The following is a 12,819-nucleotide window of genomic DNA, read 5'->3' as shown; positions in this document are numbered from 1 at the left end:
TAAGAGGGAATTAGAATCCTATCCCCGAACGACGAATCAGGCCCAACTAAATCAACATTGGACCTCCAAATATCTGATGTTTGAGTCCATCACGAATTCGAATCACACGCCTACTGCCCATAAAAATCCTCTCGTGCTCTCCCGCGTCGCCACGCAGCGCGCAACCGCCAAATTAAAATCCTCATCGACTCAGCCTCTCCTCTCCTCGCCGTTGGCCATGGCGCTCGTCCCCGCCGCCGCCGCCGCCGCCACAACCGGCGTCGGGGAGGGCGACTTCTGGAACGTCGGCGACGGCGTCGTCTACGTCCTCGATCAGTCCGGCCCGCTGCTCCGAATGGACCTGCTGCTCGGCGTCCTGCGGCGACTCCGGGGCGGCGCCGCTGTGGCGCGCGCCCGCGACGCGTGCCGGTCGTGGCGCGCCGTGCTCTCCGACGATCTCTCCGACCCGATCGTCGACGCCGCGCGCCGCCTCCAGCGGCGGCAGGAGGAGCCGCGCCCCCCGCGCACGCGCAAGCGCAGCGGCAGGCGTGCGAAGGGAGACGGGATCCCGCCGCCGCGACACGGCCGGCGACCTCGCCGGAAGCCCGCGGAGTTTAGGATGGTGTGCCATTGACGAAGAGTTGGAGATAGATCTCGTTTGGCTGATTAGTTTTGGTTTGGTTTAATGTATAATTAGTCGGGTTGATCAAGGATTATTCGCTTGTGTTCTGCATAATACTTAGCTGTTAATGGTGTTTCGTTTGCTTGTCCATCTTCTTTTTTTTAGATAATAAAGAATAAAATTGTCCATCTTCTTGCATGCTCTCTTAGTTTCATATAAGTCGTTTAAATTTTTTTAACTAAATATTTTAATTTTGATGAAGTTAGTAAAAAAAATATTACATCCGTTTCAGGTTATAAAACTTTCTAGCATTGCCCACATTCATATAGACGTTAATGAATTTAGGCACATGGGTAATGCTAGAAAGTCTTATAATATGAAACAGAGGAAGTGTTTAATATAAAACAAATGTATCATCAAAATACATTAAATATTGCTAAATTTAATCTTCCCCGGCTAGAAATAGCTATGGCGAATCTAGGCATTGACAAAGTGCAAGTTCTATATTGACTAGTCCTTCAATCTTGGCAGGGTGGTCGTGCAAGTTCTACATTGACTAGTCCTTCAATCTTGGCAGTGGCCGTCTACTAGAAGCCGTCTCCTAGAGATATGCTTGCTTCTTCCATTTCTCTTTCCATCTTGTAAGAAGCCCACCTCCGGATGGATACGCCCGGCAGGCTCCTTCCATCTGTTAGAGTGCGCAGTCTGGCCCATCAACCATAGTCCACCTATGTTATATTGGGCTTGCTTCACCACAGGCTCATCCGGAGCCACAACTTTAGATCCTGGGCCTATACAATCTAAAAGACTAATCTTATGAGTGAGGATTGGCGTTTCTTCCGCGTTTAGCTACCGATGTCGATTTTGGGTTAGGTTTTTTAACACCATCTTCTCTTTCCATCTTGCAAGAAGCCCAACCCTGGATGGATGCCGGGGGGACTCAGCTTGCTGCTGGCCTCCCTCGTTCCTGCGTGATCCATGTTTTGTGTTTTTGCCGTTAAGTATCTCTCCATACCCATGTTCTATCATGTTTGCTCTCTTCTAATATGTCGATGCGTAAGGCTTTTGTGTGTTTACAAAATAATTAGTTGCATATATTATGTAGTTATGTAGATATTTTACTTATTTTTATTGTAATGCAAGGTTGTATTTTTTGCATTTTTTTAATATACTAGTAAAAGTGCCCATGCGTTCCAACAGGAAGAAAAAACGAGAAAATTGAATTAAAACATATTAAATTCTAATTAATTGCAATACATTTTTTTGGAATATTTGGGTATTTTTTATGTGGGTATGTATATAATTAAATTAATTTATAAGTAAACTAAGTGTGAAAAATAAAATAATATTGTTGGATTTAATTTTTATTAAATTCTCCATATTAATTACACTCTTTGAAATTTTATTGGAATTAAAAGGGCTTAATTGCTAATTTTGATAATACAAACATTATTTAAGTATTTATTTAAATAAAAATCATTCTTTCTCCATGGGCCATTTTCAGCCCATTTTCTTTTTCAATCCACAACCGAGCCGGCCAACTTTTCTCAAGCCGCAAGGGACTAAAGTCTAACTAACATCCCATACTCCTCTCAGTTCCACGTTTGTGATGGACTGCTGGCCCACATGTGGCCAAGTGTCATGGTCCGGTGATGGAGGCTAGCCCGACACTCGATCGATCTGAGCCGTTTGTTTCAATGGACGGCTCATATCGGTTCCAAATTAATCAAAACCCTGATGCAACCCTAACCCTAAATCATTCTCCCCCCACCCCAACCCTATCGCCGGCCGCCTCCTCCTACCTGACGCCACCTCCCTCTCCTCCCGCCCGACGTGGCCTCTTCCCCTCCCCTCACCCCTCCGGCGGCGTTGCTTCCCCTTCACTCTCCCTCCGGTGCCCCTCCGGCGGCGCCGCTTCCCCTTCCCTCTCCCCCCGTCTCACCTACATGGTGCGGTGACGACTGTCCCTCGCCCTCTCCCTCACCCCGTCGGCCTCGACGGCCGTCCCTCCCTGTCGGCCTCTTTGTTTCTATCGGCGACGGCACCCTCTCCACCCTCAAGATCCAGCGGCGTTGACGGCAACGACGCCGGCGGCTTCCTGCGGCGGATCCAACGGCGACGTAGACATCGCCGATCCGGCTTCACCGACGGCGCTGGCAGCTTCCCGTGGATGGATTCGATTTTATTTTTTACCGCGTCACATGTAATCAGATTCGATTTTATTTCTCCCGATTTTTTTCGCCTTTTTTTCACGGACGGATGACGGAAACCCTTCTAATTTTCTAAGCAGTAGAGATAGAGATAGAGATAAATTTTATTATCAACCCTGTCTAAAAGAACACGACGATGCAAAACAGAGTATGAAAAGGTATAGCAAATGTTGTACTGGACTCCGATTTTATCCCCATAAATTTTTCCATATACGTTACGTTTTTTGTATCAATTTTATCCCTTTGTCCTCGGAATCAAAATCCTTATAGTTTACGCGCAGAATGTTCTAGACTCTTCCACTGAGGAATCTGAAAATTCTGAAAATCCCAGATACCCAGTATCCCACATTCCCCATCGCTCTCGAAGCACGTCAGCGATGGCGCCGCCGACGAGACAGCCGCGATCTGGTGGACGGAGGAAGCGACGGATGGCGGCCGCCGGCGATGGCGGTGGCTGCGTCGCGGCCCTGATGCCGGAGGAGATGGTGCGCGAGGTGTTGCTGCGCCTCCCGGCCAAGGCGGCCGCCCGCTTCCGCGCCGTGTGCCGGCCGTGGCGCGCCACGCTCTCGGACCAGCGCTTCGTCGCCGCGCACGCCGCGCGCCGGGGCGCCCTGCTTGTCGCCACCGGCGCCCCGTGCCGTACCAGCCGCGGGTCGGGCGGCCACGTCGACCTCGTGGGCCTCGCCGGCGACGTCGTGCGGCGGACGGGCGCGGAGGAGGGCGTCCTGGAGCTGTCCACGTGCGGCGATCTGGCCTGCGTCGTCGGGACGGACAGGAGGGCGCGCGTCCTCCACCCGGTCACCGGCGCCGGCGCCGACGACCCGCTGCCGCACGACCTCGCCGAGGAGAACAAGCCATGGGCGGGGTGGCGGCTCGAGGAGAGGTTCCACGCGTTCACCCACGCGTTCGGCCGCGCCTCCTCGACGGGCGAGTACAAGGTGCTCCGCGTGGCGAGCCTCTCCCCCGACCTGCGCGTCGAGCAGCTCGTCGAGGTCCTCGCCCTCGACCGCGCCGGCCGCGCCCACGCCGGTGCGAGGTGGAGAGGCATGCCGAGGCCGCCGTTCCACCTCGCCGGCGCCAGCAACGCCGGCATGGCCGTCGTCGCCGGCGTCGTGCACTTCTTGGCAGTTGACATACCCCTCCCCTTCCTCCCCTTCGAGCACGACGACGACGACATCCACCACGGCGCCATTGCTCGCTTCGACCTCGACACCGAGCAATGGAGGCCGCTTCTCCGTGGACCACTCAACATCCATCAGATCCAACAAGACAACGATCTGTCGCCGCCATTGCTGACCTTGACCGAGCTGAAAGGCTTCTTGGTTACAGTTCATCGCGATCGATCTCATCAATCATCATCAATGGATCTTTGGTTTCTGATCGACTCTGAAGAAGAAACCTGGGTCAAAGAATACAAAATTCAGATCCACCTTCGCCCTCGAGAATTCTACGCGCATCCATTGTTGGTGTTGGATGAGAGGATGATCGTGTTCTGCGTGCGACCCAAGGGGAGGGTGATGGTGTATGATCTGGAGACAGGGAAATGCAAGGATTTGGGTGTTGGTGATTGTGTTGAGGTTGGTGTGTACAAGGGATGTTTGTTGAGTTCAGGTAGTGTTGTTGTTGACAATGACAAGGAGCACCATCTCATCAGAAGATAAATAATATCACTTTTAATCTTGTAATCCTTGCTTTTGCTATCATTTTTTTTTACTTATATTTGCTTCCAATTTGTTTTGTGAACTTATCTGTTGGAGTACAAGTGAGAACTGTAAGTCTTTCCTCACCAATTTTCTTGTGAACGCTGTTTCCTCACCAATTTAAGCTTATTGGTTTAAATTGTTTAGTACATGTAACATAATATGGTATCAGAACCAAAGGTTTTGAATTCGAATCTGGCTGGCTACTTGGCTTACAATCTATCTATAAGCCACATGGTGGTGTTTGAATCTTCTAAAGACGAAGATGAAGATGAAGATTAAGTGTTTCACGTAAAACGAGGTGGTAATAATATGTGTTAATTAAGTTTTAATTATTACAAACTTGAAAAATAGATTAATCTGATTATTTAGAACAACTTTCATATAGAAAGTTTCGTACGAAATGTACTGTTTAGCAGTTTGAAAAGCGTGCCACGAAAATCTAAAACTTAATCCATTCTTTTGAGAGGAAACGAACGGGAGTGTAAATCTCTAATAAATTATGAAAATTCCTATAAATTCATCGCACTCATGCTCCTCTCTTCCTTTTCTTTAGCTTATAGTATGGAATCGTCATGGCATATCAAAATTTAAATAATCACAAGTTAAATCATATATCACTAAGTTTATAGAAAAATATACTAATATTTTCAATAGTCAAAATATATTCAATGTTCAATTTAATGAAGTTTGACTAAGAAAAAAATCAAATGAATTATAATACGAAACACAGTCGACTTACATAATTTGGACCATGAGTACAACAGCTTGGTCCGGCTCGGCCCGGCCCACTTAACAGCCTGACACTAATCCTTAAGAGCATGGCCAGCAGATACTCTATCCGGTCTTCCATCCTTAATTTGGCGTATAGAACGGAAAAAGCTGACCAACCCATCCTCCAAAAGTGGCGGATGCGCCAAATTAGGAGAGAGAAAAGGTAAAAATGGAGTGTCTCTCTCCTCACGCCATTTCTCAACAGCCGGGATCCCGCCCCCATCCGGACTTCCACGAGCACCTTCCCTCTGGTGCCACCTCCCCTCCATCGTCGTCATCGCTGGCCGGCGATGTTGAGTCCCTCGTGCCCGTTTTTGGTTGTTTTTTCAGCGGATCGTGGAGAGGGAGAGTGGAGTGAGAGTGGAGCGTACCAGATCTGGAGCTGCGCGGCCACCGTCTGCCATCGTCGCCCTGCCCGCGGCGACCGCCTGCTGCCGCCCCTCGCCCGCCCGACCGCCACCGCCCCTCCCCTGCCCAGCCGCCGCCTCCCCTCGGCCGGCGCCTATCTGCCACCCCGCTGCAAAGTCGTACTAGCAGAGAAGGTAGAGAAGAACAGTAGAAGAGAAGGAGAGAAAATACAGTGGGATGTTACTTGCTTTGATTTTATATTTATTGACCAGAGAAAAGTAATAGGAATAGTGTACAAATTAAATTCATGTTGCTATATTTTTTCTGTGCTTTTATGTTCATTTTATTTATGTTGCTATGATATATCCGTTAAAATTTACTCATTTCGAAATATTATCGTGATAAATAACACCGTTAAAATTAAGTCGTTCAAAATATATCCCTTGTAATACAAATGTAAGGTTAGTTGGAAGATATTACTAAGATATATAAGATATATGATGATGGGATATGGATAATGTAATATAGATAATCTGTCGGAGTTAAAAGAGATATGGATGAGGAATCTTCTTGGGATGATACTCCATAAGGGTATTTGGAGGACCAAATATAGATGCACGCCCAAGCCCCAGTGCCAACTAGGGATGAAAACGGATCGAATACGGTCGGAAACTAGCTATATCATATTCGTTTTCATATTTTTTTCTCGGAGTCGAAATCGGAATCGGAAACCCGGATACGAAAACGGAATCAAATATTATCGAATACAGATACGGAACGAATACGAATCGAAACGAATACGGTAACGAATAATTATCAAAATATCAAGACCCCTCAAAATAAGTTTCTTAAATCGAGGAAGAGATGTAGCCATTAGTTTTCAAAAACAAAACATCAGTATTTTCAAATTTTATCTCTATTTATAAGGGCAAGGGGGAGATAGAAAATGTTATGTTTACTTTTCATACAAATTTATAATTTATGTTATCATGAAACAAATAAATTAATGTGTATCACTGAAATTTTTGCAGGCACATTGAAATTTTTGAAAATTGGTTGAATATTTTAAATTTTGGGTTGAATATTTCAATTGAAAGTTTTTAAAAATTTGAGTGGTTATTTTTCAGAATTGAATTTTTGATTTGTTTGTACATGGATCACTTAAGGACCCGCATGGAAAAATTAATTTTTCCATACGGGTGACTTAAGAAGCCGTATGCAAAAATAAATTTGAAACTTTGAAACTAGTTTATCTCACTCATATGAACTCCAAATTGGATGATTCTTTTTTCTACATGTTTCTAAAATCATAATCTATCAAGTTATTGTGTTATTACTACTATTATTTTGGTCATTTTTTTCTTGTGACTTTGTTTTATCAACTAAAAATTTGAATTTGAAAACTTCAAATAATATTTTGAAGCTGTAATTAATTTGAGCTGAAAAATTCGTGAACATAAAAGTTGTAGAGCTCATCAAGACATACAACTTTTATTTTGGTCATTTCTTCATCCGATAAAGTGATAGTAACATTGTTCACAAAGTTTACATATCTCTCTTATAGTTTATAGAACCAGATGAGACAGATGTAAATTTTGTAAACAATGTTACTATCATTTTGTCGGATGAAGAAACGACCAAAATAAAAGTTATAGATCTTGATGAGTTATACAACTTCGTTGTTGATGACTTTTTCAATTGAAATCATTTAGTATTTCAAAATATTATTTGAAGTTGTCATATTTTGAAATTCAAATTCAAACGGTTCAAACAAAGTCATATTGAAAAATGTCCAAAATAAAAGTTGTAGATGTTGATGCGTTATACAACTTTGTTGTTGAGAAATTTTTCATTTGAAATCAGTTATTACCCAGAATATTATTTGAATTTCTTATATTTTTAAATTCAAATTTTATATAGTTTAATAAAACTCGGATGGAGAAATGACCAAAATAAAAATGGTAGATCTCAATAAATTATACAACTTTGTTTTTGACAACTTTTTCATACGAGTTGATTTTAATGCCTTAAAATTCATTTTAAAGAGCCAGATGTAAAAAAAATTGATTTTTACATTGAAAAAAAATTCACCCTTTTTTCACCCCAACCTTATCTTCTCTTCTCTTGACTTTTCCTCTCCTCTCTCTCTCACTTTCTACTCTCTCTCTCTCTCACTTCCTCATCCACAGCGGTGCCGGGCGGGGCGGCGACGGGCGGCGGCGGCGGGCGGGCGTGCGCGGCGGGCGGCGACGGGCGGCGGCGGGCGGGAGCGGCCGCGGGCTCGAGCGGCGCGCCGCGCGGCGGGCGGCGGCGGCGGGCGGCGGCGGCGGGCGGCGACAGCGGCCTCGACTGCCGCAACCTAGGGAGCGGCTGCGCGACAGCTTCGGTGGGCGGCGACGACGTCGATGGGTGGTAGCGGCAGGCGGCTGCGGCGACGGCCGGCGGTGGGCGGCAGCGGCAGGCGGCGGCGGCGACGGCCGGTGGCGGGCGGCCGCAGCGGCGCGGATCTAGCGCCGGCCACGCGGCGGCCGGCGGTGGGCGGCGCGGCCGGCTAGGGTTCCTTTTTTTTTTGCTAAAAATTATCCCGGATATCCGATGAAAATTCCCGGATAGTTTCCGACCGAATTCGTTTTCATATCCGAGAAAAAAAAATCCGAATTCGTTTCCGAATCCGAGAAATTCCGGATAGTTCCGACCGAATTTTTTCGAATCCGAAAATTAGTCCGGACGGACGGAAACTATCCAAACCAGTTTCATCCCTAGTGCCAACCGCTCAACTCCCCTTCGATTCGGTCCGCGTCGCCCTCTCCGCTGCTGACCTTGCCGCCGGCATCGCCTCCACCCTCCTCCCTGGCCACAATCCGGTGACTCCTCCGTGGTAAACACCCTCTCCTCCTCCTCCTCCTTTTTGTTCTCTCATTGCAAATACACCACGGCTAATGCTGGCCGAGTATATCTGTTACCAGCGGACGAGAAAAAGGAAAACGTGGCACGCCAAACGCACCTACGCACGATGGCCATCCAACGGCGGAGAACGCACGCAACGACCGCGCTCCAAATCCACCCCTGGGCTCCGGCCGGATGACGTGCCAAGCAACGGCAAGGGCCACGACAGCGCAAATCGCCGCCAGAACAGCCATTCCCGGCAAGTTTGTATATAAGAGATATGTTGGGGGTCTCCAAAACCCTACGTATTTCATAGGGCACACCCATGTCGAAATGCTACTTGCTTCCTCATTTCATTCAATATTTCTGAATCGATTTGCGCTTGTTTGTCAACTGATTTGTATTAGATGGGATGGATGCCAAATAAAGGGAGTATATTCGAGACGTTAGATCTTCTCATTGTTTCTAGATATGAATCATCTGAAACGGAATGCTACCGTGTGTCCAAACCAACCCCATCAATCTGCTCTATAGATCGACTTGCCATTAAATGAAATGTTACAATGTACAAAATAAAAGTTATAAATTTTGATGAGTTATATAATTTATTGTTGATGACTTTTTCAGTTCAAATCATTTAGTATTTAAAATATTGTTAGAAGTTGTCATATTTTTAAATTCAAATTCAAACTGTTCAAACAAAGTCATATAAAAAATAACCAAAATAAAAGTTATAGATCTTGATAAGTTAAACAACTTTGTTTTTGACAATTTTTCCATTTGAAATCATTTACTACCCGAAAAAATATTTGAATTTCTTACATTTTAAAATTCAAATTTTATATAGTTTAAACAAACTCGGATAGAGAAATGACCAAAATAAAATTGGTAGATATCACTGAGTTCTACAATTTTGTTTTTGATAACTTTTTCATATGAGTTCATTTAGTATCATGAAATTCAATTCGAAGTTCATTTTTTCCAAGAAGTCTGATTTGCCTTTTTCTTTGGGTTGGACTGGATTATGGGACTTATGTGTAAGTCGGATATCCGATGGAAAATACCGGATAATATCCGACGGATATCACCTATATCATATTCGTTTTCATATCCGAAAAAATTATCCGAATTCGTTTCAGAATTCGAAAATTTCCGGATATATCCGACCGAAACTATCCGAATCCGAAAAAAGGTCCGGTCGGACGGAAATTATCCGAATCACTTTCAACCCTATTAATATATTTTTTTTTGTAAAATTTGTTAGTTGATGTGTATGGTGTGCACATGGGAAATTTATTAGTAGGTTCCCTCGTTCCGGGGCTCAAATTCGCGCAAACAGCCCTAGCGCCCGCGCCAATTCAGTGGGATTAGATAACGTGACCCATTTGGTTAGGCGCAAGTTGTTCCACTAAATGAAATGGTGATGTGGTCATCGTGGTTCTTGCTACCTATACTATACACTTGCTATATATAAGTGTTAACTGGTTGTTGACCAACGAGAAGTCTGCTCTTGATGTACTATCAAATGATGAAAAATAAAATTAAGTAAAATGGCAGAGTCCGTGTATTTATTATTTAAGGCCAACTTGTATTTTGAACCGGGAATAGTATAGCACTAGTAAAGTACCTCACGCTAAGATATAATACCTTTATTTTTTACTTCGTTTACACTGTTGACTTTTTAAAATACGTTTAATTATTTATATTATTTAATAAAATATATAATTATCGTTTATTTTATTGTAACTAGCAAAATATTCGTGTGTTGCACTAGATGAAACCAAAAGAAACAATAATGAGTGTGTGTGGGGGAGAATAAGGCCACCGGGTTAATTCGTGGTCCTTATAGCCAAATCGAATCTTCCAGCACCAACATAAGGAATACGCTCACATGGCATAATTCTTTTTGTTGCAACAAAACCAGTCATGGATGATTATAAGGAAAAGAAATAATACCACCTTAAAATAAAATTATGTATTAGCATATTACTTCCTCCGTTTCATATATATTATAAGATTTTCTAGCATTGCCGAACATCTATATCAATACAGGCAATGCTAGAAAGTCTTATAACCTGAAACAGAGGTAGTATTAAGTTTGAAACCATAATGAGTTTATTTATTTTTGTCATATATTATTATTGTAGTCAGTTGCAATGCATGGTTAGTGGTAAACAAAATTATTTTTTTAATATTGTAAAGAGTAGCCACTGTAGAAGAAATGTTTTTTCTGGCTAGCTATGGGATCAAGCTCACTGCACTCCAATCCCAGAATTGCTTTCATTCTAAAAAAATAAAAATCAGTAGGAAATCACAATAAATTAAAAAAAAGTGATTTGTAGGTGTCCCGGCAGCGCATGAGAAATTGAGAACCGACTGCGGAGGAAAAAAAATCTTGATGTCTCGAGTTGCGCAGGAAGCACGATCTTTTTTTTCCCTATATAAAATAATATATAAAAAAGATATTTCAGTGCTCCAGCCCAAAATTAGTTTTTTTTTACGGGTACAAAAATTAGAGTTTGGGGAGATGCGTGGTTAGGATCACGCCCTTTCAGATAACAATACCCTTCTCGATAGAAACACTCAACTGTAGCAGAGGTTATGAGTAAAATACCACTTAATATCTCATTTAGGCGAGCGATTATTCGACCTAAATTGTTTTGTTGCAATAATTTAATTTGGCAATTGGCCATGGTTACCCTATCAAACGAAGAAGGCCTTCGTATGGTCGTTACATAAAAGTGGCAGTATTTTTGTTTCATCGACGTAAACGGAGGCAATGAACTAAGGTTCCGCAATTTAAAGTTTTCATTTGGTTCCTTCGTAGAAAAATAATTCTAACAAAAGATAATCTTGCTAAAAGGAATGAAGGAGAAACAAACAATGTTGATTTTTTTAATATACAAGAGACAATTCAACACTTATTTCTTGATTGCCATATTGCTCATTTTGCATGTATGGCGATGTGTTTTCTTTGCTTTTAATACCCCCTTCTCCGGAACGCCAAGAAAAATTGGTAGTTAGCTTAGGGAATGCCTAGATCTATGAAAAAACAAGTTTTATTTGGAGCTATTGTGACTATGTTGATCAATTTAGTTTGCCGAAATAATAGAGAATTTAATAGCACAATATTATCTAACCTTTTATAGGTTATCTTTATGTGTTCCAACTAATTCTAATATTGATCAATGACTCTACCATAGGAGGAACATGCTATTATGTGAATCGGTTGGCAAGCGTATTTTGTTCAATTATGAGTGACGTAATATACATTGGCTTAATTGTTAAAATTTGTGTGGTTTCTTTTAGCCTTCCAGGTGTCTTTACTTAGTAGTTGAGGACTTGTCCCTATAGATGACCAAATAGATCGTCTGGCTCGACTTGGCTCGGGCTAGTCCAGACCCGAGAACAATTGGGCCGGCATGGCCCGACCTACATGCCGGGGCTAGCCGTGCTCGCCCACAGGCTACACCAACGACCCAAGCAAGGCCCAATAAGACTCGGACCGTGTCGGCTGGCTCGAAGGCACGAAAGCCCACCGCGCTCCTCCTTGGAATAAGTCTATTTTACCTTCCTCATCTCTTTGCGCCATATCTTATATAGATGGAATAAATCTATTTTGCATACATCGTCTCTTTGGGTTGTGCCTTAATTATATGACTGAAATAAGTATATTTTGTCTCACTGATCATTGGATCGTGCCTTGCCGAGCCAGCCAGACATGACCCAACGGTTGGATCGGGCCGATATGAGCCCAACACCAGTCGGGCTGTATCGTGGTTAGACTAGGCCAAAACCCCGTACGGTGCGCTGGGCCATCGGGTCCGGGCCTTACTCGTCCCACCATTTTTTTTATTAAAGACTTATAGGTTGCGTGTTGACCAGGGATGTACTCCTAGTACATTCCTATATTATTAAAGAATATATATTTCACATCACATGGGCTCATGGGCGTCAATTCAGTGGGATTAGTTTATGTGGCCGATTTGGTTAGCACTAACCGTGCATGTTGCCCCAGTACTTAATTATCCAAAATGTTAATGTAGTCATCGTGTTTCTTGCTACCTACTCCCTCCGTTTCACAATGTAAGTCATTCTAATATTTCACACATTTATATTGATGTTAATGAATCTAGATAGATATATATATGTCTAGATTCATTAACATCAATATGAATGTGAGAAATGCTACAATGACTTATATTATGAAACGGAGGAAGTAGTATACATGTTGATATATAAGTTTAAGCATTAGGTGGTTGTTAACCGGCGAAGTCTGCTCTGAATGTACTATCAAATC

At 43.4% G+C, this 12,819-nt stretch overlaps 1 protein-coding gene across 1 annotated transcript; it reads left to right on the top strand.

The window, feature by feature from the left end:
• Positions 1 to 217: 217 nt before the first annotated feature.
• On the top strand, positions 218 to 4,588 carry LOC127779322 (uncharacterized). The gene is made up of 2 exons (XM_052306055.1): positions 218 to 601; positions 3,093 to 4,588. Exons 1-2 carry the CDS (start codon positions 218 to 220, stop codon positions 4,470 to 4,472), a joined length of 1,764 nt encoding a protein of 587 aa, XP_052162015.1. The 3' UTR covers positions 4,473 to 4,588.
• Positions 4,589 to 12,819: the final 8,231 nt, after the last annotated feature.

Source organism: Oryza glaberrima, chromosome 7 (genome assembly GCF_000147395.1).
Source record: "Oryza glaberrima chromosome 7, OglaRS2, whole genome shotgun sequence".
NCBI lineage: Eukaryota > Viridiplantae > Streptophyta > Magnoliopsida > Poales > Poaceae > Oryza > Oryza glaberrima.
The sequence above is the reverse complement of the archived record's forward strand: the minus strand, read 5'-3'. Positions and strand labels throughout refer to the sequence as shown.